Genomic DNA, 26,797 nt, shown 5'->3' with positions numbered 1-26,797 from the left:
CATGCTGTGCAGTCACTGCACGCCGAAGAACACAAAAACATCAAAGGCAACAAACTGACTGCAACATAGGAGCGGCCTGCAAAGTCACGTGCAAAATCTACCTTATCTTGCACCTCTGGGGCAGCAGCCTCTCACTGCAAAGCATCACCTTTGCTTCTCGAATTTGCTAGAGCTTTCAGCTTTCTCCCCAAGTCTAACACTGAAGCATTCTTGTGCCTGGGCACCTGCAGCTCATATCACAGAAACTGGATCCACACTCACGTGTATGTCCACGAAACCCATTTTGCACAACAATTGGACATCTGGCAGCCCAGAGAGCCCATGGGCAAGGGAGAGCGGACCTTACACAGGCACAGCATACCAGTTCCAGAGACCAGCAGCCTGCACAGTGCCAACCCACCTAAAACAAGACTCACAGAAGCCTGCCACGGAGCCAGGAAATCCAAAATCCAGCATTACTTAGCTACTAACAACAGACACAGACACATTCAAATATTATTATCCAGGAAAGAAAATAAAGTGATAAACCCACCCCATCTGGAGGTGCCCTGATCTGCTGCACACACAGCCAGCACAGTCTGATCCATGGGATGGAGGTGAGTGATGGGGCTGGCCAGGCTGGTGCAGCCACAGAGGGCAGTGGTCTCCCTCCCCCCTTGGGACTTGCACAACTGGCACCCTTATGCAGAGTTGCTTTGCTTCCGAGGAAGGCAGGTCGGGGGGACCTTGGGGTAGAGCCATGTCTGGCTCTTTGTTCAAACATCTCCAGTGCCCGGGACTCATATTTCTCAGGTCTGTGGCACCTCTACGGAGATGACGGGGTTTGATTTGTTGCTATGGCCAAATGGACTGAATTAATTTGGAGCTATAGCTTGTCTGCAATAATACAAATTCTCCAAAAAAACATCAGCACAGATGAAAACACCTCGTTTTTCCCTTGTCTCTAAGAAACACCCAGCTCCTCCCTATCCTGCCTACCCCAGCTTTGCGCGAGGTTTTCCTGAAGTGCTCACAGCAAAACATGAACTCCCTTCATGTCTCCAGCAGTCACCCCTATCTCTGATCAAATCAGGAGAGATCCAAACAGGGCACAGCCAGTGAGAAAACAAAAGGAGCATCAGGGCTACACAAGCTGGTCCTTTGTTAACCCACTGGGGAGCCCGCACTGGGAAGCTTAGAAGGCAACCAACACCCAACCTCCCCCCAAGTGCAGAAATCACTTCCCCTGAGCACCCAAGAGGCCAGAAAAGAACAAAACTGTCCAGGCAGACTCCCTTCAGAGGGACTGCAGCAAACACAGTGCCTTCTGATGAGGTTAAGTGAATGGGGTGAGGGGTGGAAATCTGAACAGCCAGAATGCTCCAGAGCAAGACAAGGAGGGTACCACTCCCTGCAGGGTGAACAACGGGTGTTCGGCAACACGCTGCATATAGCTGGCCTCCCGAGGCCACCGGAGACTTGTTTGCAAAGTACTGTCATCATTACATAGCCCTGCGCAACGGCCCCGTCAAAGCTGCTGGACCAAAGCCAGACCCACGGCAAGAAACAGTTCCTCCAAAGCTCTGTTGGATGAAAGTAAGACCGCTTCCAAAAGCTTGCCCAGAAAGGGGTACCGGCACCAGGAGACCCTGCTGCTGGAGAGAATGGTCCAGATGTCATTTACGTAGCTGTCATCGTAGTCTGCACTAGATGTGGACAGACATCAAGCACCTAAAACACCCTTGACTACAGCACAAAGGGGCCAAATTCAACCACTCGCACACACAGAGCCGTGGATGAGGCTCTCGCTGTACCACTTGCAGTCACACAGACGCCAAGCCACGCACCAGCGGGCAGGGCTGGCGGGAGGAGGAGCGGTGTGAATCCCGCCGCCCGAGTCAGCGGCGAGCCCTGTTGCTCCTTGACCCGACCGCGCATCGCGGCGGCTCCCGCCGGGGCCGGCTCTCTGTCTGCCAGGCGGAATACCGCCCGGGGAGGGCACGACCGGCACCCGCTGCGGCACCCGATGCCGGTGGCTGAGCGGCAAGCCCCGCTGCCGCTCCCCGCTCCCGCCGCACACGCCGGGGGATGCCCGAGGCCCGTGGCACGGGGCGGCCTCCACAATCCCCGGCCGTCGATGCGCTCACGGCTGCGGCGGCCCTGCACAAAGCGGGGAGTGGCAGGAGGGGTCTGCGGCAGCCCGAGCGCGGTGAGCAGGCGCCTCGTTCTCCGAGCCTCCAAGCTCTGCAGGCCCCCGAGCTGCCGCAGGTGCCGCGGCCGGCCCTGCCCACCCGCATCCCGGCCACGCAGCCCTCGCCATCACCCCGACCTCGCACCTTGCCGCTGGCAGCGGGGGTCCAGCGGAGAGCATGGCAACCAAGCCGAGCGGAGCCGAGCCAGCCCAGCTCTGCCCACCCGCGTCCCGGCCCCGCGGACCCCGCAGCCACCCCGGTCTCATACCCTACCGCTGGTGGCGGGGATCCTGAAGCGCGCACAGGAGTGGAACTGAGCTGAACCGTGCCAGACCCGGGATTAGATAGCTCTGCCCGCCGGCGGACCCCGCCCCGGCCGGCCCCTCACGCCGCGCCCCGCATCGGGGAGGTGCCAGCGGGGCTCGGGAGCCGTCCACCGCCCTCTGATGCGGGAGCCCGAGCCCGCAGAGCTCCAGAACGCTTCCAGGGGTGCGTCCGGTACAGAGCGCTCGGGTCCGATCTGGCAGCGCTCCCGTGCCCAGCCCCGAAACGCGAACTGCCGTGGGAAGCGTGGGGTTTGCCCTGCTGCAGTCGTAGGGAGAGCCCTGTAACCACAGAAGAGTGCTCGGGCACCTCTTCTTTCCCTGAATCGATGTGCACAGTTCCCTGTCACCATTACCCATAGGTCCCCCGGGGCTGTGCCTGGAGAACCTTGTGAATCGGAGTACGTTTTCCCAGGTGATGAACTAGGGAATCACCTAGGAACACGGTCCTGACAGCACCAGGACCTTGACATCATCTTTGCGGTGTGTACCCACAGGCCTTGCCTGTGTGAGCAAGTGTGGACCCAAGCTGCAGGGCCTTCACTGGTGGCAAATGTCTCTAGAAAGCTTTTCGTCACTGAGGAACTCACATTCAGGCTTTGGGGTTAGCTGGTACCCTGGCAGCACTACAAGCCCACCTGGTACCCTGGATGAGGAACTTGGCAAGTGGAGATCAATGGCCAAGATCAAAAGGCAAAGGAGATGACCTTGGACAGGTGAGCCACTGAGCCAATACCACTCTGGTCCTGCCTGAAGAGAGCCTGAGAGAGCAGGCTCACCTCCATGCTTCAGTCCCACTGGTCAGTGGGGAGCAGTGGCAGCGCTGGGCTGAGCCATCGGGTATGGCAAGACTGCACAAATGGTGTCCAGTGCTTCCTTTCACACACACTGTGCTCCAGCCCTGATTGAGCTGTAGAAGACTGCATGCAGGACTGACAGGGGGTGCAAAGACGTCTTTGAGGTTATTGGTGAGAAACATTTCTGCTGCCTGCACAGTAGGCATCTATATAGTTATGCACAAGTGCCACTCCTCAGAGGTGTTTCAGGCGCTGACACAGTGAATGGTTTTGCTGCCCACTCGCCTTTGCAGTCTAAGACAGGGTGGCTGGGACTGGTGTCTCTACTGGGGTGTCCTTAGTGACTGGAGTGAGCTCCGCTCTCTGACTTCTTTCCTGGGACATCTCTTCCCAGGCTGGGCAAACTAATGAGAAGTGGGAAGCTACTGCTGCTGGCAGCAGTTAGCTATGGAGGGGAGCCTGACAGCAGCACAGCCAAGCACCACCGTCCCACATGAAACCACATACAGCACTGCAACCTGCAGCAAGCCACTGGGAAGAGCAGAGCCGGCACTTGCAGTGGCTGCTCAGTGCTGCAGGGGCCATATTCGTGGTATCTGTGCAGCTACAGACAAAGCACCTCTCGCCTGGCTGCGGCAGTTCCCAAGGAGCCAGGTACTGCCTTGCAGAGAGCAGCTGCAGAAAGGAGTGAGATGAGACAGAAGCTTTCTGCTTGGTTATAAGCCTTGTGACCCTGTGAAGGGTTTGCAGAGACAATATCCTCAATTAGATTTAGTTCAGGGATATGTTGTATCAGTGCACAGCACTTAACACTGTACTTTGATTCATCCCAGCCCGCAGAGGACAAGGGCCTGACATGCCCACAGTAGGTCTGGATGGAGCCTCATGGAGGAAGCTGCTGATTAATTATACCCAATTAGCATCATATATAACACCTCCCCTGCTGTCATTATTTCCAGCTCTGTGCAGTGACTGTACCCATGTTTAAGGGGCAGGTAGCACAAAGGGGATAAGCTGGAAGCTGAGCCATGCCAAACCCACCAGCTTGGGGGGTTGATTTAAAACACCCTTGTAATGGAAGTGCCAGAACTGGCAGTCCTGTTAGTCTTGTAGCATTGACATTCCCTGTCTTCCCCCCACCCTCTCTCCCCAGTGTGCAAGAACTTTTGTCACATTGAAAAATGTTAAATTATTGAAAGATGAAGCAAAAAATACCAGTTGGCTTTAATTTCCTTTTGGAACTTCTCCTACCTGCAAAATGCTGCCATAAACAATACTTTTGTACGTAACAAAATGGTGTTATAAAAGGAAAAAATAAAGGTGTTTTTAGAAGGGGGCTGTGATGTTGGGCTGAGTGCTATTTTTTCCCAAGGCACCCTGAAATATAATTTTTCTTATCTTGAATGCTGCCTTAAGCTTTCTACCAGCTTGACACCAGAACATGCCAAAGAGGTTCTGTATTGTGAAAATCAAGCTTAAAAGCAGAGCAGATACTGATGGACCAGCTGGAATCCCAAACCCAGGCCTCACACTATGCAGGAAGCCATCAGTTAAGAAGAAATGAGGACTCTGTCTCAATGCAAGTGGACCATGTGCCTAAATCAAGTGTCTGGCTGCAGCGGGACAGGGGAGCCCTCGCCCCACATGTGCTCACCATAGTTAGTGGTATCGCCTCTTCCACACATCCCGGTGTGCTCTTTCCCACTCTGGAGCGTTCCCAGGGCTGAGCAGGAAGCACACACGGATATTCTCACGATCTAGCACAGCCCGCAGCCCCTCACTGAGCTCCAGGAACTACCCTGGAGGGCACTAAATTACATCAGCTCCACCATTGTGGTGCTGGCAGGGGAAAGTGGTTTGTCTTTTTGCACCTGGCCTGTCCCAAGGCCAGGCAGAGCTTATGTTCTGTAGAGGAGCTCTTAGCACTAAGAAACATCTGGAGAAGTCCTAGCTTTGGCTCAGGCCACTAAAGTGAGCTCTTAAATGGGAAGAGTATCAGCAATGGTCTTGTGTCTAATGGGGCAGGTGGCAGCCTGCAAGCTGGGGGAGAAACTCAGCACTGTGGGCTATCTCCCACCACAGGGTGCTGCTGCTTTCTGCTCATGGGCAATGCCTTGTCCCGTATCTCCCTCCTTCATAATGGATGAGAAGCCTTGGGATAAACATTAACTCACACAGAAACAACCTCCCTGGCAATGCTTCTTTCAAGGGCAGCATGCCAGCATACAGCATTAGTGCCGTGCACTAGCACTTTTGCATGCAAGGGCTTCAGCATGTAAAGACTCAAGATCCTTCCAGGCCAGTATCACCCGGAGCCAAAAAGGGGTGAGGAAGGAGGCCTCCCAGCTTCTACCTGTTTGCAGCACAGGGATTTACTGAGCCAGCAGTGGCTTTCTGTGTGTTTGGTCACCCTCCACCAGCCTGTCCTCTCAAAACCACATCAACTCTTGGTGGCCCCAAAGGGCTGCAACAAGGCAGTCTATAGATTAGTTGCACATGGCAGGGAGGGAGGGAATCAGAAACATAATTTTTAGGGTTGGAGCTGGTATCCAGAGGTTTCGATTAAGGCAGAGACTTAATCTACAAATTACGGCTTAATCTACAAATAATGTCATGCATACAGCAAAGCTCAGCAAAGGCTGACTCTGGGGTGAAGAAGCACCCACTTCATGCACAGGCACAAGCACATGCACAGGCAGAGGGAGCTACTGGGTTATGCAACCATGTTAAACTGTTTGCCAACCACAGAAATCATCCTTGTGCACTTTATGCAGGGTCAGCCTCAGTTTAGAGCACCCCTGGCACTGATACTCACTGCAGCTCTTGCAAAGGCTCAAAGGACTTGTGCAGGGCTAAGCTAACCTCTGGGACCAGCTGGCATGTTGCGACATGAGTTCAGTGCTTTTCAGTAGCCCTAAAGTCTGTGGAACAAAAAGGGAGGAAGGCCAACAAGGAATGCCAGCTTGGCTCCAATGTGCAGGTCTGCGCAGGCCTGACAGATACTCCTGCATCCACCACATTTCAGTAAGGAGCAACCACAAGTGACTTGTTGACAGAATGACCAGAGAAAATGGCCCTCAGCAAACACACATGTGGAGCAAAACCAAGAGCTGGTGAACACACAACAGCAGATAAACTTCCAACAACACCGAGATGTCTTTCCCTTCCAATTTCAATTGTCTTCTTCAGAAAAGTTTATTTTTAATGGGTCATTATATATCACACAGACCAGTATTTATTTATATACTGTAGACATGCATCAGCCTGTGGGTTGGTCTAATAATGGATGCTTTCAAATACCTTTTTTAAAAAACATAGTGTCAGGAAGAAAAGAGTTTTGACCTACTGCAAAAGTCTTGAGGAAAAATACAGTACTTAAGTACATTTCTAATTTCCACAGTCTTGATATCAAAGAAGTCCGTAACAGTAGCAAAGATCTGTATTTGTGTGCACCCATGCACATAACAGTATATTAGATCAGCAATATCATCTGTAAAGAAATACCTTTTGCCTTTTGAGCTTCTCTAGGTAGGTGGCATCGTTTTAAAACCAGTGCTTTCTTATTAGAGATAATGTGGTAAGACCCCAGCACCATTATCTTCTTGTCCCACACTTCCAATGTGTGCAGCTGTTAGTGACATGCAGGGGACCTACCTCACTCTTGCCCATCCAACTACTCTTCCCGAAATCTCATATCCACTTTGATTACTTCCATGCTGTGTGATTGGCCTCCACAGCTCTCTCCCAACTCAGACTTCTATAATGCTTTGAAACTGTCTGATTTGTGCAGGTGTGCCCAAGCAGACAATGTGTCTCAGGTGAACAGAGACTGGTGCTGTTTCCACTACAGTCTGTGATCCTGCCTATGGCCCACCTGGCTGAGATCAGTATGGGCTCTGAATACTTCCTTTTGCTTCCTCTGCAAGCACTGACGGCTTCATACCACAAGAGGTTTGAAAGAGGCATCATCCACTGAATGGGCTTCAGTTCAAGGTCAGTCTGAAAACATAGAGCAAAGCTCATCTTACAGCAGGGTCTACTGGATGCTGAAAGTGACAGGACTGCTGGCACACCTGGAATAAAGCACTGCTCAGCAGGAAAGCAGCGCAGTTCTAGCACTGTGTTAAGGAAAATAAGTTGTATTTATCTAAAACACTTGACCTATCCTGGATCTGTGATGGATTGAGCTGCACAGTCCAGGTGATGGCTGATCCTGGGAGGCATGGGAGAATCAGACCCCATTCCCAGAGGTAGGCAGGGCATCTCCATGTGCCAGACCCATAAAGCCAGCTCCTTGGTTCAGAGGAAATTAATGTTTTTTCTAAAGAGTAACAAGCCATCTTCTCTGACCTAGTCCAAGTGGTTTGTAGGTTCACCAGCAGAGGGCCATAGTCCATATTCCGTCAATACTGGAAACTCCTACAGAAATAAACTCCTCCTTTCCATTATGAATGGGAGTCACAGGAATGTCAACACAGAAACCTGGCACAGGAAGAGCAAACTGTGAGGCAGAGGGAGACGGCCACACACTCATCCTGGTCAAGTGTGAAGTGATCAGAAGACCCAGGTGTCCAGAGCAGTCAAATTCTCCGTAACATTAAGTAAGCCCTGCCAGCAGCCAGGCTGTGGTTGATTTCACTCTGAGATAAAAGATTTTCCATGGAGCAAACCCACCTCTGGAAGGCACAGTGCAGCCAGGGTCAGGCCAACTCATAGATGGCTCTGCTCAGAGCTAAACAAAGAGGAAAGGTACCTCCCAGCATTTCCCAGCCAGGCAGGCAGACACATCTTACGCTCCCATGGACTTCCAGAGGAAACAAAATAAACTAGACGCAACTCCGCTCTCCCACAACACATTTCAACTGTCCCAGCCCAAGTCCCATGGGAAGACGCCCTCAAGCTCCCAGAACTTTCTTGGGCCCAACACTCATCAGGAGACTCAGGAACTGCAATGTTAAACACAATGCTTTCCTGGCCGGCTATCCACTGAAGGCACCATGCCTTCATAGAGCAGGTTTCCTTCCTGACCAATTCAGCAGCTTCAGGTACCAATGAGGGAATGCTCTTAGTTCATTATTTCTGGTAACGTTACTTGTATATAAGGGTATCTTTCAAGCCTCCATCAGAAAAGGTAGAAGACTCCTGCTTGGCTGGGTCTTTTGTACCATCTCAAATTCTGTCATGGTAGCACAACTGGTTATTTCCTATGGACCATCAGCTGTAATCCTGAACGGCACAAGACAGGGTAGGCTGAATGAGGGAAAGTTCAAAAGGAGTAAAATGCCTTTGACACCTTCCAGTCGATTACAAAGCTCGGTCCTATATGGTCCCCCAAATGGTCCTATATACTTACAGCCTTGTTTCCTGAGACAGATGAACTCCTGCTGTGACTGCCTTTCCCCCTCTGCTCCATCTCTTACAGACAGTTGCTACCGAAGACTGCAAGGTGAGAGGGAAGTGATGAGGAACTCTTTTTGTTAAATCTCTTCTTCCTCTTCACTAACAACCTCCTTCAGGTCCTGAGGTCCCTGCTCTGCTCTCTCTTTTACATAGGCTGCCTTGATCTGTTCCAGTTCATACAGCTCTGCCTCCAGCTCTTCCCTATGCATCGACCTGCGGTTCTTCAGCAGTTTCATGGGGAAAGGATTTAAGTCATTGAAGGCAATGTTCATCAGCTTCCTACAAGGGAAAAGACAGGCCTGGTGAACCGATTTACTGATTGGTGACAGATGGTAACAGATATGCCAAGTGTATCCTGGGGAAGGCAATGTGCAGAGCCTCAGGTTTCAGCTCTCTGAGCTCAAAAGTCACCAAGCAACAAAGTCTTAAAGGAATCACAGACAACTCCCGACACAAACACCAACCCAAGCAACACTTTAAACAGCCTTGCACTACACCACCTTTTAAGGTATCAGTGTGCAGCCACCAGTCAGGATATGGGGGATCAGATGCCAATTCTGATGGCCCCTAGGGGAGGAATATTCCCAACACCAAGCTCTTCTGATCACAGAAATCTTCCTCTCAGACACACATTGCCATGAAAGGTTGTGAGTGCTGCTGTGTTCCCAAATACCCAAACTACAGCCGAGAGAAACCCAGCAAGTGGCAGCACAAGTTCCAGCTTCTGCAAAAAGGAGGCTGGCCCAGACTCAGGGGCCTGCTCTGCTGTAGTTGCCTTTGCCTGAGCCAAAAAGAGTTTAAGTAACACCATGAAGTGGAAGTCAAAACCAGACAAACTCATACATGTCCTGTGGACCTGCCAATGCACATACACCTCTCTTAAAAGACGGGTCAGAACTCCATTTAGGCTGACCTAACAGGCAAGCAAGTACAAATCAAGGATGGAAGCTTATCTACAACCCACGGTCCTACCTGCCATCCATGATCATTCTTGTGAAAAAGCGTAGGTACTGGTAGATCTCCACACTGTCATGAATTCTCAGGATTTCATCCTCATTGTATTTAAAAATCGCAAGAGCATAGCGGAAAATCACCTGGAGAGTTGAAAGGTATTTGAGTTGTCAATCTTAGGCAGTTGAAAATCAGGCTCTCCTTCTATAAAACTTGGGGTGGGGCACATATTATTGCAGTATGGGCTGGACACTGGGCTTCTCCCAACAGGCTATGTTAGGGCAGGCCTAAAGAAGCACAAAGCCAATATGAAGAGAATGGCCCTCTGTAATTTACAACCCGAGAGGATACCAGATCCTCCAAAAGGATAGGACACCACAGGGATTCTACAAGAATTCTCCAGTTCTCACTATGCACAGGGGCAATGCTAGACTCACTTCTTCAGGTACTAACTCTCTGCCCATCTTCTTTTTCCTTTATCTGTCATACTCTCAGCTTTGTCCAGGTCACAGAACAGAAGACACCATGACCTGTCAGAGAGCTGTTTCATGGCAGGACCACCTGCTCAAAAGTGCCAGGGATCCTAGGCACAGCATCATGGACTAGCTCTGCCTACCAGAAGCAAGTGAACAGACAACACAGAGGCTGGGAGGCATCAAGGCATTTCATCAAACAGGCAGGATAGGACAAAAGATTCAACCCTCCATCTCTTTGAAACGTGTATGTCCATTGCCCTGCCATCATGTCACAGAGGTGGTGCAGATGGGAAGTAGACCTAGACTGAGAGTTTCACCTTAGTTCCCTCATACAAGAAGGCATCCCACACTCGCAGGAGGATGTCGCTGACCAGGCTGTCCACAAAGGCCACAAGAAACCAGTTGAAAGTGATGAGTGAGACATCAATCCGATAATGCTCAAAATGAGCCATAAGGCGAGGCAGCTTCTCTGACAAGAAGTCTCTGAAGACTCTCTGATCTACCTAAAGTTGACAAAAAAAGAAAACATGTCACAAGCATCCAGTTGAATTACAGGGTTACTCATAGAACAACATTTTACATCAAATGGCCAGAGCGCTGTCTCATCTGCAGGGAACCCCAAAGTCAGAACTAATGCTGTATTTGATCATGTACTGAGGCAAGTACAGCGAATATAAAAATCTTCTATTTGCACACGGCACTCCAAAGACAGGGTGCAGGTTCCAAAGAAACATCTGAAGAGCTGCAGAATGGGGCTTTCTTCATGCTCGGTTCATACTTAGGCCCTTCTTAAAATAAGTAACTGTGTAATTAACAGGCACCTTCCTTCTGACTAATCTCACCTTTATGTAATTACTCAGGAGTGGTGCCCAGTTTCCTAGTGCTTAGGGATCAATTTTGCTGCTCCTGTGTGTGTAAAAACTTTGTACTCTCAAGTCTACAACACCTCTGCAATGAAAGGGATTGCAAGGTGGGTTCACTTTCCTGTGGAGAAATCAAACACAACGGAAGTTGACTGCTAGCTTTTAAACCTTTACTGTGAATTACTACGTCACAGTCCAAGAAGATGCGAGTGTGCCCAGCTAACCTGTGATGTTATCAGTGTGTCACTGTAGTAGTCTGCTGGCATTAGGTTCTCCACAATATGGACTAGGCACCAGAAGGCACTTTCCTCATCTTCCAGGACCAGTAGGGAAACAGCTGCCAACCTGTGATGGACAAGACATGGTGAGGCACTACAACACCACCAGCACAGGAACTGCAGAATGCAAGACTCCTCTTGGTATGTCTTTACTTCTATGAGTGTCCAAAACATCAAACACGGCAGGACTGTTGGTCAGAGAGGCAAGTGAACTGTTCTGCAGGCTTCTGACAGAACCATGGGGCTATAGTTTTCTTTTTCATATGCCTCTGTCAGCAAACAGGAAGCATCAAATACAGAACTGATGTGACAAAGCCAGACTTGCCAGCTAATGGGACGCTCTGTAGATCTCCTGAAGTTACCAGTATGCTCATTTTTGCTATTTCCATACAGGAAAGAGGTCTCTCAGAGATACTCCATATTATGGATACATTAAGTGACACACTCCATGTTAAGTGACACAGCTCACTTTCCCATACATTCTTCTAAATCCCTTACCCTCTTCAGCTCCAGCCTTAAGAAATGAAACTTTAAGATTCCCTGAACCTTCCCTTGTCCAGACAGAACAACCCCAGTTTCCTCATCCTCTCCCCATGTCATTTTCTACAACTCCCTCATCTCCAACTTCCCAACATTTCCTCCAACTCTTCTCAGCAATAGGAATCACCAGGATGATTTAGAGTTAGAAATTCAGCCTCAGTCTCATGCTGTTATACTGGGACTGCCTCACTCAACCTCCTATGGCTGCTCCTTCCTATTCTGTAACTATGGAGATGCCAAACAAGTGCATCCTGCTGATTCCTTAATTCCGGCAACAACACTGGATGAAAAAAAAACACACCAAATGCAGTACTCAGGAGCCTGGGGTTGCTTGAATCACACCCTGGAGTACGTGTTTATACCTTCTCAGTGAAGAAGCAGCATACCTGGCTCCTCACCTGTTCAGTCCCTGGCAGTATCCAATGGCAGGATTGTGCCAGGAGAATGCCAGCAACACCCTCCGAAGCTTGGGGATGAGCTGGGAGGTGGGAGAGGAAAAATGTTTGTTGTTAGTCAGTGTGCGGGGCAGATCAAGCTCAATCTGGCGGCAGGCAGGGTGCTCAGTGCTCTTGCTCTGCCGTAGCAGCTGCTGGTAGTGGTCAGGCCGATGGCCGCAGTGCCGGCTGACAATCCACCTCCAGACCCGCTGGCGATGCTCCACTGGAATGCCGCTTCGGATCAGGTTCTTCAGCTCTGCAGAGGGGCTTAGCTCTCCAATGCTGTTCCACCTGTCACGGAGGGGCTTCTCTACTACTTCCTGGCTCCGCAGATTGTTGGACTTTATCTCCAGGGCTTGGATTTTGGCCAGAAGTTTCCAGTCCTCAACTTCATATTCAGGTACAGTCATAAACCCATACTCATCATACTCACTGGAGGGACACAAGTCAGAGATTAGTTCAAAGGACAGTGCTGGTACCTGCATCAAGGACCACTTACTGCCTGGGTCCATGCCAGCTGCAGCCTGCTGCCAGGTTCCCGTCACCTGTGCTGGAGCACAAGTGCTCCTTCACTTCTATGACAGCCGCATATGAGAGCCTGCCATGCCTACTGTCTCAGAGCCCTGAAGGCAAATGAGCCTGCAGCAACAGCATACATGCACAGACTTACGTAACTTTGCTCCAAGCTACAGCCCAATCTCATCAGACCTCTCTCACCTCACCTGCTTCCCTGCCCCTAACAGATTGTCTAGCTCTACCTGTGAACCTTCTCCTTACCGCATTCAAGTGCAGAGACAGTTCTGTAAGAAAGGACTGCAAAGGCTTTGGGGCATGAGACTGAAGAAGAGAGATCCATAGTCCCTTCTGATGTCTCCCTCTACACAATGCAAATCTCCTACTCACTGAAAAACACCAGGAGCACTGAAAGTACAGATCATTGAGGGTGATCATCATCACTCCACAGGCTGGGATACTCCGTAAGACAACATTATATTCTTGACAGAGAGCAAGCCTGGCCTTGGTGATCTCATCTCCAAAACTACCTGGAGAACCTGTGAGTCTGACCCAGTCAGATTACATGGAAACTGCTACAGAACTGGGGCGTTAACTGGCCAGGAAAGCATGAACACAAATGCAAGGACCCTGCAGCACTGGTGTCATGGCTCTCTGGAGGTCTCCAGTCCAGTCCCCCTTCACTGCAGGATTGTCCCCAGAACCAAACAGGGTGATGGCAGCTTTGTACAGGTGGAACTAAAAACCCCTAAAAGATGGAGATCCCCCACTTCCCAGATGGCCTCCTCTCCTATGGAAGAAGATTACCCTCATGTCCCAGGCATGCCATTGCTGTTATCACTTGCTATACTGTCTTCCACTGCCAAGAAAAGTTTAGCTGTATCATTTTTAACTTTTCCTTCCTACAGTGATATGCTTCCGTCAGACACTTGTGGTCTCCACACCACCAAATCAAACCAGCCTCCTCAACATCCACTCCTGGGTCATGGCTTCAACTCCCTCCTACAGAAATGTCCCCAGCTATTACTTGCCTGTACACTTCCCTCCACAACCTCCTACAAGGGTGTGAATATTGCCATGCTCTTGCCCCTCACCTTACAGGGCTCAGGTTAAAACCTTCTTCTGCTTTTTCCTTCACATCCCACTGGAGTGCTTCCTGGATGAGGTTCCTCACCAACTCAGCATGGGAGATGGGCAGACCAGGCACAGCCTCCTGCAGCTTCCGCAACACTGTCAGGTACTTGCTCTCCATCTGGCAGTTTTGTGCTTGCAGGCAGGCACACTGATGGGGAAAGAAAAGCAAATGAGCTGGCTCAGTCATAGTTCTTCCTGCATTGCTACTGCTCTCTATTGGCCTGCTCTGCACATAAAGTTAAGACTCCTGAACAGCAAAGCTGAAGGAAACACATCCAGCCGTTTTCTAGTCAGTGCAACTACAGCCATGAATGATCACCATGGTTTATGAACAAGCACAAGCTGCAGTAGCTAGCATGAGCAGATGTTGCTTATTGACTGCAAGAGCTACTGCAGCATCCCCTGCTTTATGTGGGTGCACTGACAGCTATGGCTATCAACTGAACTGCATCAGTTGATAGCCATATCCCAGCCAGCTCAGTTCAGGACACAATCCAAGACCCACTATGGCAGCTGAATTCTCTGCAGTCTTTTTTCCCTGCTCCTCAGACAAATAATCTATCCCACATTGAGCTGTACCCTGAAAAAAGAAAATACACCACTCCTGAGAGTGAGCTATGGCCGTACAATTTTCAGGGTACTTGGTAGCATCACTATCAAAGTGACCACATGTCCCCCCAGCAACCCCAGGTCCCATGGCAGTGCTACACAACATTTCTCTAAGACAGGAAGCCCAATTGAGTTCAAACAACAGCAGGAGAGTCCCTGCCACCACCATACTCCTGGCACACAAAGCAACAAAAGGACTGCTACCCCCACTCCACAAGTGGGGAACTGAGGCCACACAGGTGACAAGACTCACCCAGTGTATCACACGTAGCTCAATGAAAACTCCTCCTCAGTGGGAAGCAGCAGTTGAAAACAAAAACAAAACAGAAACTACAGAGAGAGTTAGGCTGCATATAGAGGGGACAGAAAGGAGAATAGGATTCTCTTATACTACCACTTTAATCAGCATTCTGCCTCACATTCACTACGTTGGTCTGATTACTTCCTCTCTGATGGTTATGCTGGTTTCAGGATCAGAGAAGGGGACTAAGTTAGGAGGTAGGCAGGGTTTCAGAGGACAAGAAAGTAAACAGATATAAAAATTGTAGTAGTAGTAATAATAGCAACAACAACAACTTCAGAAGCAGGTTTTTGCCCTGCTCCAGAATCCAAGCCTTGGAGACATTCCGTAAAACCCAGGGAAGTAAAACACAGGGAGAATCAACAGTACAAATGTCAGAATACATCACCACCCTGGCCAGTGGTTCAGAACCAGAAGGCAGGATTAGACAAGTCTCAGAGTAACAAAGCTATGCACACTTACAAAGCTAGAAATAAAAATAGAGCTTAAGAAAACATAAGAACCCTGATCCTGCTGCAGGACCTGAGAGCAGTGCCACCTAGTAGTGCCAAACCTGGTAGAGATATCAAGACTAGATGGAACCAGGGCTCAGACAGTCTGCCAGTTCTTAGGAAAAAGTTCTGATTCCCTAAACAGTATTGCTTTTTTATTTGTATTCAAAAGCATAGCCAAAATGCAGAAACCTGGGTTAAGTTTCAACATCCTTAAGACTGAGCTTTACAAGTATTTTACTGAAGAATGAATATGATCATGTCTAATTTGGGAAGAACACAAACTGGGGGAAAAAAAAAAAATCACACTAAAAAAACACATTGAGAAAAAAACTTATTCCTGGTGTGTTTTGGACCAAAATCCATTACAGTACTGGCTTTGGAAAATTAGTAACAGCTCTCACCAAGGGAAAAAAGTCACTTTGCCTTACCTTCATCAGAAGGGCTTTTTCATTCTCAGCAGCATTTGTCCAGAGTTGAGTAACCTGGTGGATCTCTGAATTGAGAAACTGGTTCTGGGTTTTGTATGCCTCAATATCATCCTGCCACAAAGTAAAACAGTCACACAAGGAGAGTTCTTGAGGGGCTTGGAATCTCCTCCTACTTCAGAGATTCCATATATGAATTATGTTAAGGACAAGAAAGTATCTCAACAATTTTGTGTGCTAGGGAGAAGACAGGACTCCCCAAGACAAATATTGCCTACAAAGGAACTCAAGGCACAACACTAAATCAAAATGTCATGCATTGACAAGGCAATACTTGAAAATACCAAGTGCACTGCATGTACACGGTTAGAAAACACAGATACATGGGGGTGATATAAAGCTAGAGAAGCACCTTAAGCAAGATAGAGAATATATGTGGTTTGTCCTATAAAAAAAAAACCCAAAACAACAAAACCAAACCAAAACCAAAACAACACCAAAACCAATCTGACACAAATCTCAGCCCCATAGCTGGCAGCAAAAATGAACACTCTTACCACAATGTGGTTAAGTGGCTCTTTTGGCAGTTCTCCACCCCCTGGCCAACTGGTCATTGTAACTGTGCATATAGTGACACACAATAGGCTGGATTTGAAAGAAGCAGGATGTATTGGGAAATTCTTCACAAGAACGAAAGACAAGGGTAACAAACCTAATGAAGGCAGCGAGGCTGAAGCGGTTAAACAAAAGAAGGGCAAAGAAAGAGGCAGGCACTGAATGGTGACATGAAGTCAAACAAAACAGGCTCTGAGCTGAAGCTGAAAGTAACCCAGATGCTTTTGAGCACACTGTTGGTATCAAGTGAACTCTTTCCAGCCTGACACTGGTTTGGAGACAGATGAGCAATTAGCAGAAGTGTATTCTGTGCTTCCCACAAGGAACACCCTCCCACTGAACAAATGGGACCTCCCAAATGACCCGTGCCATCTCACACACCTTCAGGTGCTCAATCTCCTCCTGCTGCTTGTACAATGTCTCCATAGTGATAGTGTTGGCTTCCTGCAGGGGGTCAGACTGCTCTCGGGCCATCTGCTCTTTCAAGGCCATGATGACTTCCTGTTTGGCATGGTTCTTCTCCATCAGAAGCTGCACATGCTCCTTGAGTTCCTCAATATGGCTGTCTCTCAGAGTCAATATCTGCTCCATTTCCTTCTTTTCTTGCTCAAGAGCTTCCAGTCGACTGGTAAGATCTGCGATTTGTCTCACTTTGTGGCGCATCAGCTCCAGCCTGTCCTTGTCTTCTGCTGCAGTGAGATACATGCTAGATATTCGCTTCTCCTGCTGGGCTGCCTCCAGAGCTTTGTGAAGAAGTTTAACCAGCTCCTGGAAAAGGAACACAAAGCCATCACATCACAGTGCTGCCCAGGGCAACGGCAGCACAGAGAGCACAGACCCAGTCAGTAATAAGCAAACAATGAAGGGTGCTCAGGATCTTGAAATCCACTCCTTCAGAAGCAAAACTGCATGATGCAATCTTGAAATCACAGTGCCTCCTCAGAGGAGTTCTGCTCTCAGAGATTGCCTGAAAGGTCTCTGCAAGCAGGACACAGATGACTTGACTTTAGGTGAATTGCTAATGGACAAGCTGCTGCTCACACTGTCTGAATTCTGGCTTTCCTACAGTCATCATTCCTGGGAGGCCCAGCAGAGACCAGAGAAGCTGGAGATCTGGTCAGCAGTGTGGTACAATAGGAGGGAGAGAAATAATTTAGTCTACATCTATCTGTGCTACCAGAAGGAACTGTGGTATCCGTTCTAACCTTCCCTCTGCCAGAGCCCTCCCTCACTCCATCCCACACAAAGGCACGAAAGCCTGCCCTGGCAACATGCTGCTAATTCAGGCTTAGCCTGAATCTCAGCCACTTAAGGAATCGAATCAAGGATGCAACTGATTGCCCACCATGGGATCTGGCTCTCCTGCCTCTTCTACTAGAAATGCTACCAGCATCATTAGTGCAGAGCCTAGTATTGCTCCATGCTTGTGAAGAACATGACCATTCAGGAGAGAAAGCTCTTTCAGTGACCCACACGCTGACTTCTACAGTCAAATCACTTACTAATGGTGCATCACTGTTCAAAAAGAATGACCTGCTGTTAACAGCATGACTCAACCTGACAGTTCCTGCCAGTACCTATTCAGGACCGTACTTCTATCATTCACTGACCAATAGAGATGCATGAGCAAGACACCTGCAGAGCACAGTTAGATTTGTTTCATCTCCCTTTCTCCCTTTTCCAGACCATCTGCTAGCTGCACTCCCTAGCAATGGCTGAAGGACAGCCCATTCTCCCTTGTGCTGGGCAAAATCTAGCACATACAAAGGGGCACCACGAGCAGCTTCAACTGGTCCCCAGTGAGTGCTGGCTGAGCACTTCTCAGCCTAACACCAAGGTGAAAAGCAGTCCCTCTGACCAGTCTCAGGGCCCTGCCCTTAGAAACAGCAGACTCTTCAACACACTCACCTTCTGTGACTTGACTTCCTCTGTGAGTGTCAGAGTCTGTTGCTGTAGGACACTCACTTTATTCATTGGGTTCCTCTCCCTGGACAGTTCTTCAGGCAAGCCTGGGAAGCCACTGTTCATCCACCTGGCTTTCCTAACCCAGTTCAGCCTGGAGTCCATTCTTTCATCCTCTAGGGTCCCCCCCTTAACTGAAGGGAAATAAGGTTAATTTATATGGAATTGGGACTCCTGAGACTTGCTATGGGGAGACTCACAACAGCTGAGAAAAGACTGACACACAGGAAAACTGACCTGCTGGGATCCATAGGGTTGAAGCACAGACAGTAGGGAACAGCCACAAATATCCCCAGAATAAGAAAAGCTGTACTGTTTTACAGGTAACAGGTACCTGTTAACCCACCTTGCCTCCCAACCATTGGCAAATGCAAGTTACCATCACAGAGAAGTAAATTCCCAAGCATGTAGTGGAGCTGCTGAACTTAGCCTGTAACCATGCAGCAATTTAACATTTACCTTGAAGAAATAACAGCATGTGCTTGCACCATGGATGGTACTTTTGCCTCTGCAGAAGGTTCCAGAGGTAAGAGACAGATAGAGGCAGCCTGAAGCAGAGCTAGAAGAGTCAGTCTTGTGCCAAGAACACAGGAAGGGACCTAAGATAATGTGAGAGTTTTCATATCCCACGACAACTTGCTACCCCCTTCCTGCTAAGTCTGATCCTCTGCTAAAAGCCACCATACTCAGCCAGCTCACGCAGCTCAGTAACAAGCACCTGCACACCCTGCCTCCACTTCTGCCTCTTGCTTCTCATCCGGGTTCTCAGGATGCTCCTGGAATTCACTGAAGGTAAAGACATTCCCATTGTTCCCCCACAGCTGCTTTGAGCCACAAATATTGTAGACAGTGTTCCTGAAATAAGAAGAGATCAAGACAGCCCTGTGAACAGGAGAAATCAAGATCACCACAGTCAGTGCATATTCAAACTATTCAGTGCCTTACTTCTCCTCTTATCCCACCTTTCCTCCCAAAACCTATCTCCTTCATGGGCTAGGAAAAGGAACTGCTCATGGCATTGGTGGATCTGAGGAGAGTGAGGTTATAACTGGCATAAATCAAAAAGGTGCCACAAAATCAGTACCAGCACAGCAATATAAATCAGCTGGAGATCTTTCCCCATGTGACTGTGCCCTATACATAAACACACCAGGCTGCACAGAGGGATCAGAGGTAACAGTAGAGCAACCACATCCCTCTCTTGCTCCCTCCCTCTTCTCTTCCTTTCCTCTCTCCCTCTTTCCTTCTCCTCTCCATTCCTTTCCTTAGCACACTGCAGAAATCCCCAGGTGCCAAGAAAAGCTACAGTACAGCCAAAACTGCCACAATGATCACATTTGAAGCAGTCACAGGTCCTGTGCTCTGAACCACATTTAATAACCTTGCCACAACAGACTCAATAGACTTCAATGCAGTAAACAGATTCAGGAACAGACTGCAATCAGACCCAGAAACTGTTACAGCTGCTGTGACCAGCTATTGCCAGAAGCACTAAGAGATGACTTCACAGCATCATGCAAAACCACAAACGCATGAGTATTTTCTGTAAAACCTACACAAAAAGGTGTGAGAGTTGCTTATTTCTACACAGATACCTTCCCTTCTCCTCCTGCATTGTCCATCAACTGAAACAAAACCAGACCCTTGTTTTGAGGTCTACGCAAGACACAGTGTCAGCTACTTCCTAACTGTAAACGAAGTTGGCACTTAGATATTATTCTGCTTTTGCCTTGCTACTGTAAGGCTCCACCACAGAAAAGCAGACACTTCTGACTTCAGACAACATATTGCCACATAAGATCAGCAGGCCTTCATTCCCTGTAGTCTGCAGCTGGTAACCGTCCAATGAAACTTTCCTTTCAGGGTTCTTTGAAACTACTGGAAAGTGCTAATGGGCTTCTATCACCAGCCTACAGAGTACAGGCACAAGCTGCCTAGTGTCCCCCAAAAGTGATGTGCATATGCATCACAGCAGGCACATTAACTGCTACCTACGCCAAAGAAAGCTTAACCAAGCCCTACAGCTGCCACTAGGATCTTTGCTAAGAGAGCTAGAGGACAGGAAAGGCATTGGAACAGGGTGATGGAAAAAGCCCTCTAGCAGGAATTTTACTTTCACCTGAAATATCCTTCAAAACGCTACTTCATGGCTCTTCTACCTAGGCAAGACTCCCATTTCACACAACATGACAGACAAGGAAGGCACAAAGAGGCAGGCTAGCATGTCAACCACCTGCAGCTCTCCTCACACATACTGTATCTCTGTCCAAGGGTGCTTAAGGGAAATGTTCTGCAAAGCAGTAGATGTTTGGGGTGCAGGCAAGGATGCTGCCTTTAAACCCACTGCTTCTGTTGGCGTTTTCACCAGAGGCAGAAAGTCTTCACTGTCAACACCACCTATGTAAAAACAAACCAGGACACAGAAACAAGTGAGGAAGACAGAATTCCATTGGACTTTGGCTCCTTCAGGTAGCTTGAGAGTCACAACGTTTTACTACAGGTCTACATTCCATGTTCAACGGGCCAGGCGGAAAAAGGACAGCAGAGCATGTTTATGTAGTTTCAAGTCAAATTACAGAAGGTTCCATGTACAGTCATCTATTTAAGGATAATGAAGTCACTTCAACCATTTGTATATGAGAATGACAAACCCTAAGCAATCAGAGTTTAGCCACCTAAAGTAATAAGGAAGTGAGATGTTGATGTTCTTTCCACCCCAGTGTTTGGTGTTTTTAATGCACAGATAACACTCCACAAACACAATTTGTTACCAAATTATCGCCTGCTATAGCAAAACGCGAAGTTATCCAGAATCTTCTAGAGCAGACATTTACGATGGAGGGGGGGTTATTTGTTTCAAACAAAAGTCATAACTAAGCAGGTGGACACCCTGCTTGTGCCCTCCCCTGATCCACTGGACTGTGTACTCCCACTGCTAGGAATACACATCTTACCTGATCACCAGTAAAAAAAAAATTGTTTGCTGTAAATTTCCTCACAAGAGGAAGGGGATATCCCAAATGTGCACATTTCACATGCATGAGAAACATCAAGAGGAAATTAATGACTGTAAGATACCTGAGCATCTCCAGCCACACGCTGTGGATTAGGAAACAGCCCATTCACATTCACCCAGAATAAGTCCAGAAGTTCCAAACATTGACCAAGCATTGATAGCTGGCACCTGCATTTAAAAACCTGGCCAAAACTTCTGCCCACATACAGATGAGGAGCACCATTCATCACAAGGGAGGCTGAAAGCAGAAGAAAGGCTGACATAACGCAACACCTACTTGTTCTGCCAGCCAGAGGTTCATTGACAAGCTGGGAGCTGCCCACAGGAAATCTGCTTTGAGCATTGCAAAATTCCCAACGTCTCATTTGTAGCTGCTGCAGCCAGTACATCATTGCCTGATTGCTGATTGCCTGTATTAACACAAAACAGGAAAAGGAGGAAAGTAACCTCATCAGCATGAGATGTATCCCAAAGGGCTGACCACCACTTCAATGCACAAGTCAGCAGAAATAAAGGCCAGCTGTGTCAAGCCTATGCGCTATCCTCTGGTCCTAACACTGACACTGACTTGGGAGGACAGAGGAAATCTTCAGCACAGCCTTAGTATCAGAACCTCAGTGGGCTGCTGATAAAATTTTAACTGGTTTTTGATTCATTATGCTCCAAGTCTAAGCAGAGATGTCACAACTATTTCAGGCAGGAATCACCCACAGAGCTCCTTAAGAGTAATTTTCACAGAGATAACAACCTAGAAAAAGCTCTTTCTGGGGCAACCATTTCAGACAGAAGAGCCTATTTCTGTTCAGCAAATTATATGTGGACTGTAGGACTCCTCAACGATTTTAACTCAGCCCCCAGTTCAGTTTTTACTCCTATTTTGTTAAACACTAGCCATCTCACAGGTAATGGAGTCCCAGTCTTGCCAAAACAAAGCAAGAAATTTAGGTCCAAACAGTAACACTCCAGGCTGGCCGATCTTAGCAGACATGTGTCTGTACTGACTGGGAATGTTTCATAATAGCTCCACAAGAAGATGCTGCTCCTTACCTTCAAAGTAAAAACTCTGCTTGGTGTTCTGATCTCAAAAACCCCTTCCCCATTTTCCACCTTGCAGTCAAAACTGGCGCTGGAGAGATCAATAGATCCCAAAGGGTTGATGTCCTGTGCAGTTCTGTAGTATAATAAATTACACTTGTTTTCATCATAAAAGAACCAGCGAGACTTCCAGGTCTTGATTGGCCCCTTGATGCCCAGCTTATTTAAATAGCCACAGAGTTTTTTTCTGGATGCATCTCTGCTGGGTTTCAGCCGTACATTTTCCAGTTCTCCAGAAGAGGAAAGCACATCTTTCTCTTTTGCTGAGGCTTCATTGCTGCTGTTACTGTCTGGATCTGACTCCACTAAATTGCCTGGAGTGGTAAGGGAACAAGCTCCACTTTTCAGTCCTTTTTTCATCTCTTTCAGGAAACAGACTCAGAATTGTATTGAAACAGGAAATTCTCTGAGTAAATAAGTAACAGCAGATACCGAACTACTCAGCTCCACATAATTGTTATAAAACCTGCAGCAAATGAAAAAGGAAGAATAAACCCAGGTCTGGCATACAACAAGAGACACTCCCTAGCTTTCAAACTGCCCAGCCAAGGTCTCAGACTTCTACTTTTGGTCACTGTTGCCTGCCTTCCTTAGCTCAGATGATCTCTATGTACCTCTTTTCTCCCTTTTTCATTCCTACATTAGCCTGGACTACCAGCCGAGAAGCAGTAACACAATCCCTTGAGTGAAAAATAAGTACAGTCTATGGACATACCAAATTAATAGCAATAACTAGTGCATTTGAAGCCACAAACAACAACATTAACAGTTGCAGGAAAAAACACTGCAAGACAACAAGCTCTGGCAGGGCAAATACTTAGATCAGGAGATTTCAGGTAATTGCATCCTGCCATTTCCAGTAAATGTTCAGCTAATATTTTAAACCATTGCGTCTGGAAAAGAATCCAGCCTTATGCTGCATCCCTATAAATCCTTTGTGTCAGTTGAGAATTGTTGTTAAAAAGTACACATATCATGTGTTCAGTCTCCATCCAATAGACCTCATTTGATGGATTATGTACCAGACAAAGTAATTCTGTGATGCTTACAAAGGAGACTTGGTTGCTCAGTGGCCAATGTAACCTGCTGGGTTCCAAAGAGAAATGCAGAGTGCAAGAGAAAAATAGAAAAACAAGAAAGGATATGTGGAGAACTTTAGTCCATCTTCCCTCTATTGAGAGGGGAACATCTTCAAAGCTGTAGACAACTACTCACGTCTACATTCTAATGACTTTTGATTACATGCAAGGATGGCAATTCTGCTACATTTCTGGGTACTTTTTCAAGTGCTTAAAAGCACATGGCAGGTGTCATTTTTTGCTCAGAGCTGCAGACACCCATGGCCTTTGTATAAAGAAAGCACTTTATACAACACTCCAACACCTATAAATAACCTCTTGCATTGGTTTTCTTCAGTAAAAACATGGTTTAAAGATCAATAAAAAGACTTCAGTTCAGAAACTAACATATCTGAAGCAAATATGTATGCAAATAAATTGTTGCAGTGTTAAGTTAGTGACACTCCAAGCACAGAAACAAAACTATTGACACACAGCCAGCTGTGTGACACCAGGTGAATGGAGATTAATAGTGGAGCACACAGAGAGGTTGCCCAAGCTCATGCTCTTCCAAACGACTCATCCTCATGACCAAAAGAAGGCTTACCCATCTCAGCGCTGGGTAAGCCTCATCATGTTTATTGCTGCCCCCTCCTGTTCCCACATTAGCTTTCTGCTGACAACGCTTACGCTTTTTGGAAAGCTACTGAACACCTTTTAGTTTATTCCCCTGACATCATGGATCTTCCTGCGGAATTCACTCGCAAATGCCAGGAACAACCCTTCATGAAGATACCTACTCAGCCTCTGAAACACCAAAAAGACTATTTTCCAAGCTAACATTGCCTGGTGCAAAGGAACCATCATCTGGAGCAAAAAGCAGTCACAACTCTCCCTAACAGACCCTGTGGCTTTATGGCAGTGCTAGCATAAGGACCTCCTGCACCATCTGAAGACTCCACCTTCTACCTCTTGCCATGGGTCCACACCATGAACAGCATCTAACAAGCATTTTGGATTCCGGCACCAAGTTACGTGTCATGTTATAAGGTGCAGAGAGAACCTTATTACTCTCTACAACTACCTGAAAGGAGGTTTTAGTGAGGTGGGGATCAGCCTCTTCTCCCCAGTAACAAGCACTAGGACAAAAGGTAACAGCTTCAAGCTGCACCAGGAAAGGTTTAGATTGGATATTAGGAACAATTTCTTCACAGAGAGAGCACTGAAACAGGCTGCCCAAGGAAGTGGTGGAGTCACTGCCCATGGAAGTGTTCAAACCCCGTGTAGCTGAGGCCCTCCGTGATATGGTTTAGCAGTGGTCCTGGCTGTGCTGAGGTAACGGCTGGATCTTAAATGTTGGTTGATGATCTTAGAGCTCTTTTTCAACCTAGCTGATTCTACGATTCTGTGTCAGATCTGCACTGCAAATAACTCTAGAGATCTCACCTTCTTAACAGCAGAGATGCCCTGAAGTCACCGTCCGTTGGCGTACTACTGCAAGTACCACGGAGCAGCCTCCAAACCAAACACAACGGCAACAGAAGAGGGTCTTCTTCAAGTTCCCTTCCGTCCATCCACCGCCTGGGAGCTGTCTGGAAGAGACGTTGCTGGAAGCAGCTCCGACACTGACTCAACAACGAAAAGACAAACCCTGCACAGCCCTTTCTGCATCTGCTAGCGCGAGCTGCACAAGGCAGGCCCCCTCACCCCGTGTCTGCCTCAGCGCCGCAGAAGCACCTCCCAGCCCAGCTGCACCGCGTCGGGGCACACGCGAAGGCTGCCGGAGCCTGGCACCGCGCTGCGCCGCCGGCGACCGGGCCCTGGCACCGCGCTGCGCCACCCCGCCCCGCTGCGCCGGGCGGGGGCGAGCACCCTGGCTGCGGGGGGGGTGGTGGAGGGGGCCCACAGCCCCGGCCGCGGTACCTGCTGCGTCCGCCGCCCCACGCTTCCCGCCGGGTCTGGCGGGGCGGGGCCGGGCGGCACGACGGGGGAGCAGAGCCACGGGGTGTGAGGCGAAGGACGCCCGCTACAGCCACGGAAACTAAAAAGAGGACATTGCAGACGGATACCGGGGAGAAAATGATTCATCGGCGTGGTGCGGCGCGCTGAAAGCAAGCCAGAGCGGGGCAAGGGGGACCGGGAGGTTCCGTCCGCTGGGCGGGATGTGCCCCATGCCTGCAAAATCGCTGGGGCAGTGGGTGCAGACCCTGCTGCGCCCCAGACACAGTGCAAGAGCCACGGTTGTGCAGCTGCGGCTAATCGGATAAGGCAAACGAATTTCACATCCAGAGGTAGTTGGTGCCAGGAGGTTTAAGGTTGTATGATCAAGCTGGGCCAAAGGGTGTAGACTGACCCCTGGAAAAAAACTCCAAAAGAAGTACGGATAGGGAATAGGGGTGTCAAAGACCCTTAATACAGTGGTGCAGATCCACTGACAAGATGGACATGCAGCACAGCCAAGCTCACATGCTGTCAGGCAGCTGCCTCTCCTGCAAAGCCTTGCTGGGCTTTGTGGAAACTGGGCTAGACTAGGAAGGCACTTTTTTCACCCTGTCCCCAGGATAGAGAGCCTGTACAGCTATGACTTTCCCTGCATGCAGTGATAGCTGAGCCGTGATGATGATGATGTGACTCACTTCAGTTGCTCCCAAGAAATACCTGAGTTTAGCCAACTTTACCAAGTTTTATCACCAACTTCAACCAAGTTTAGTACCTCAGCAGCAAGAACCAAGTGTCCAGTTGTCCAGTGGCTTATCCTTCCCCTGGCTTACAGTCCCAAACCATAGGACACATGGAAATGATCACAGCATACAAACTCCACACATTTTCTCACTTAAGGTGATTTCACACACATTTGGCTTATACAGCAGTTGGCCATGAGATTAGATCAGCTGTGTGAATAAGTCCTTCCCTCTGATACCTGAGCTGCCTTGTCCCCCTTGGCTACAGCTGTAAGGAGAGGACCAAGTGTGACTCAGAAGGTGGTAGTAGGGCAGCAGTAGCTCATGTATAGGCTGCCCTGGACACATTTTAAAAGGCTCACCTGAAGTTCCTCAAATTGGTTAGTACCAGTATGGCTGCAAAAGAACTGTCCTGCTTCCAGAGCCGCCTTACACCCTGGCACCAGCACGGACATACGCGACTACGAAAGGGAGCTAAGCTGGTGGAAAACCCAAGTCACGGTTTTGTACTCAAAACCACAACGACTTCCAGACCCAGCACACACTACGTAGCTCACGAAAGGAAAAGCGGCTGCCAGACCATGAGCAAAGGCCCCACAGGAAGAGCCACGCAGCCACCCCAGACCCGCCTCCTGCGCCGGGATCCCTCTCCATACGG

At 48.6% G+C, this 26,797-nt stretch overlaps 2 protein-coding genes across 5 annotated transcripts in view; both read right to left on the bottom strand.

Moving 5' to 3' along the window:
* The window catches only part of CORO2A (coronin 2A), a 53,007-nt gene extending 50,517 nt beyond the window's left edge, over positions 1 to 2,490 (bottom strand). Inside the window, exon 1 of one of the 2 annotated variants that reach the window (XM_061468761.1) lies at positions 2,440 to 2,490. The gene's annotated coding sequence lies outside the window, so the exon portion shown is untranslated. Of the gene's footprint in view, positions 1 to 2,315; positions 2,337 to 2,439 lie in introns of those variants that run through there. The other variant, XM_061468762.1, reaches the window with a different exon arrangement.
* A 4,236-nt stretch (positions 2,491 to 6,726) lies between these two features.
* On the bottom strand, positions 6,727 to 25,299 carry TBC1D2 (TBC1 domain family member 2). 3 transcript variants are annotated; one of them, XM_061468746.1, is made up of 14 exons: positions 24,905 to 25,294; positions 22,353 to 22,866; positions 21,583 to 21,715; positions 20,545 to 20,686; positions 19,008 to 19,144; positions 18,236 to 18,423; positions 16,709 to 17,095; positions 15,716 to 15,826; positions 13,844 to 14,031; positions 12,198 to 12,668; positions 11,206 to 11,326; positions 10,436 to 10,621; positions 9,664 to 9,785; positions 6,727 to 8,970 (listed from the first exon to the last, which is right to left on the bottom strand). In XM_061468746.1, exons 2-14 carry the CDS (start codon positions 22,758 to 22,760, stop codon positions 8,769 to 8,771), a joined length of 2,796 nt encoding a protein of 931 aa, XP_061324730.1. In that variant the 5' UTR covers positions 22,761 to 22,866; positions 24,905 to 25,294; the 3' UTR covers positions 6,727 to 8,768. The 3 variants fall into 3 exon arrangements, with proteins under 3 accessions (XP_061324730.1, XP_061324732.1, XP_061324731.1); XM_061468747.1 differs by lacking the exons at positions 6,727 to 8,970; positions 9,664 to 9,785; positions 10,436 to 10,621 and adding an exon at positions 10,803 to 11,102 and having other exon boundaries at positions 24,905 to 25,299; XM_061468748.1 differs by lacking the exons at positions 20,545 to 20,686; positions 21,583 to 21,715; positions 22,353 to 22,866; positions 24,905 to 25,294 and adding an exon at positions 18,749 to 18,888 and having other exon boundaries at positions 19,008 to 19,057.
* Between the last annotated feature and the right edge of the window lie 1,498 nt (positions 25,300 to 26,797).

This window comes from Pezoporus flaviventris, unplaced genomic scaffold (genome assembly GCF_033815535.1).
Source record: "Pezoporus flaviventris isolate CSIRO_AGI_PZ_B2104156 unplaced genomic scaffold, CSIRO_AGI_Pfla_v1 ptg000050l, whole genome shotgun sequence".
NCBI classification, from domain to species: domain Eukaryota; kingdom Metazoa; phylum Chordata; class Aves; order Psittaciformes; family Psittacidae; genus Pezoporus; species Pezoporus flaviventris.
Note: the sequence above shows the minus strand (reverse complement) of the source record. Positions and strands in the feature narration are given on the sequence as shown.

Excerpts from the sequence above, each read along its gene's own strand:
- TBC1D2 (XM_061468746.1), bottom strand. The coding sequence starts at position 22,760 with ATGAAAAAAGGACTGAAAAGTGGAGCTTGTTCCCTTACCACTCCAGGC. Across the intron at positions 18,424-19,007 it reads AGTGGAGGCAGGGTGTGCAG|TTAAGGGGGGGACCCTAGAG; the intron begins GTGCTTGTTACT and ends ATTTCCCTTCAG. Across the intron at positions 11,327-12,197 it reads TACTGCCAGGGACTGAACAG|GTTGGCAGCTGTTTCCCTAC; the intron begins GTGAGGAGCCAG and ends TGTCCATCACAG.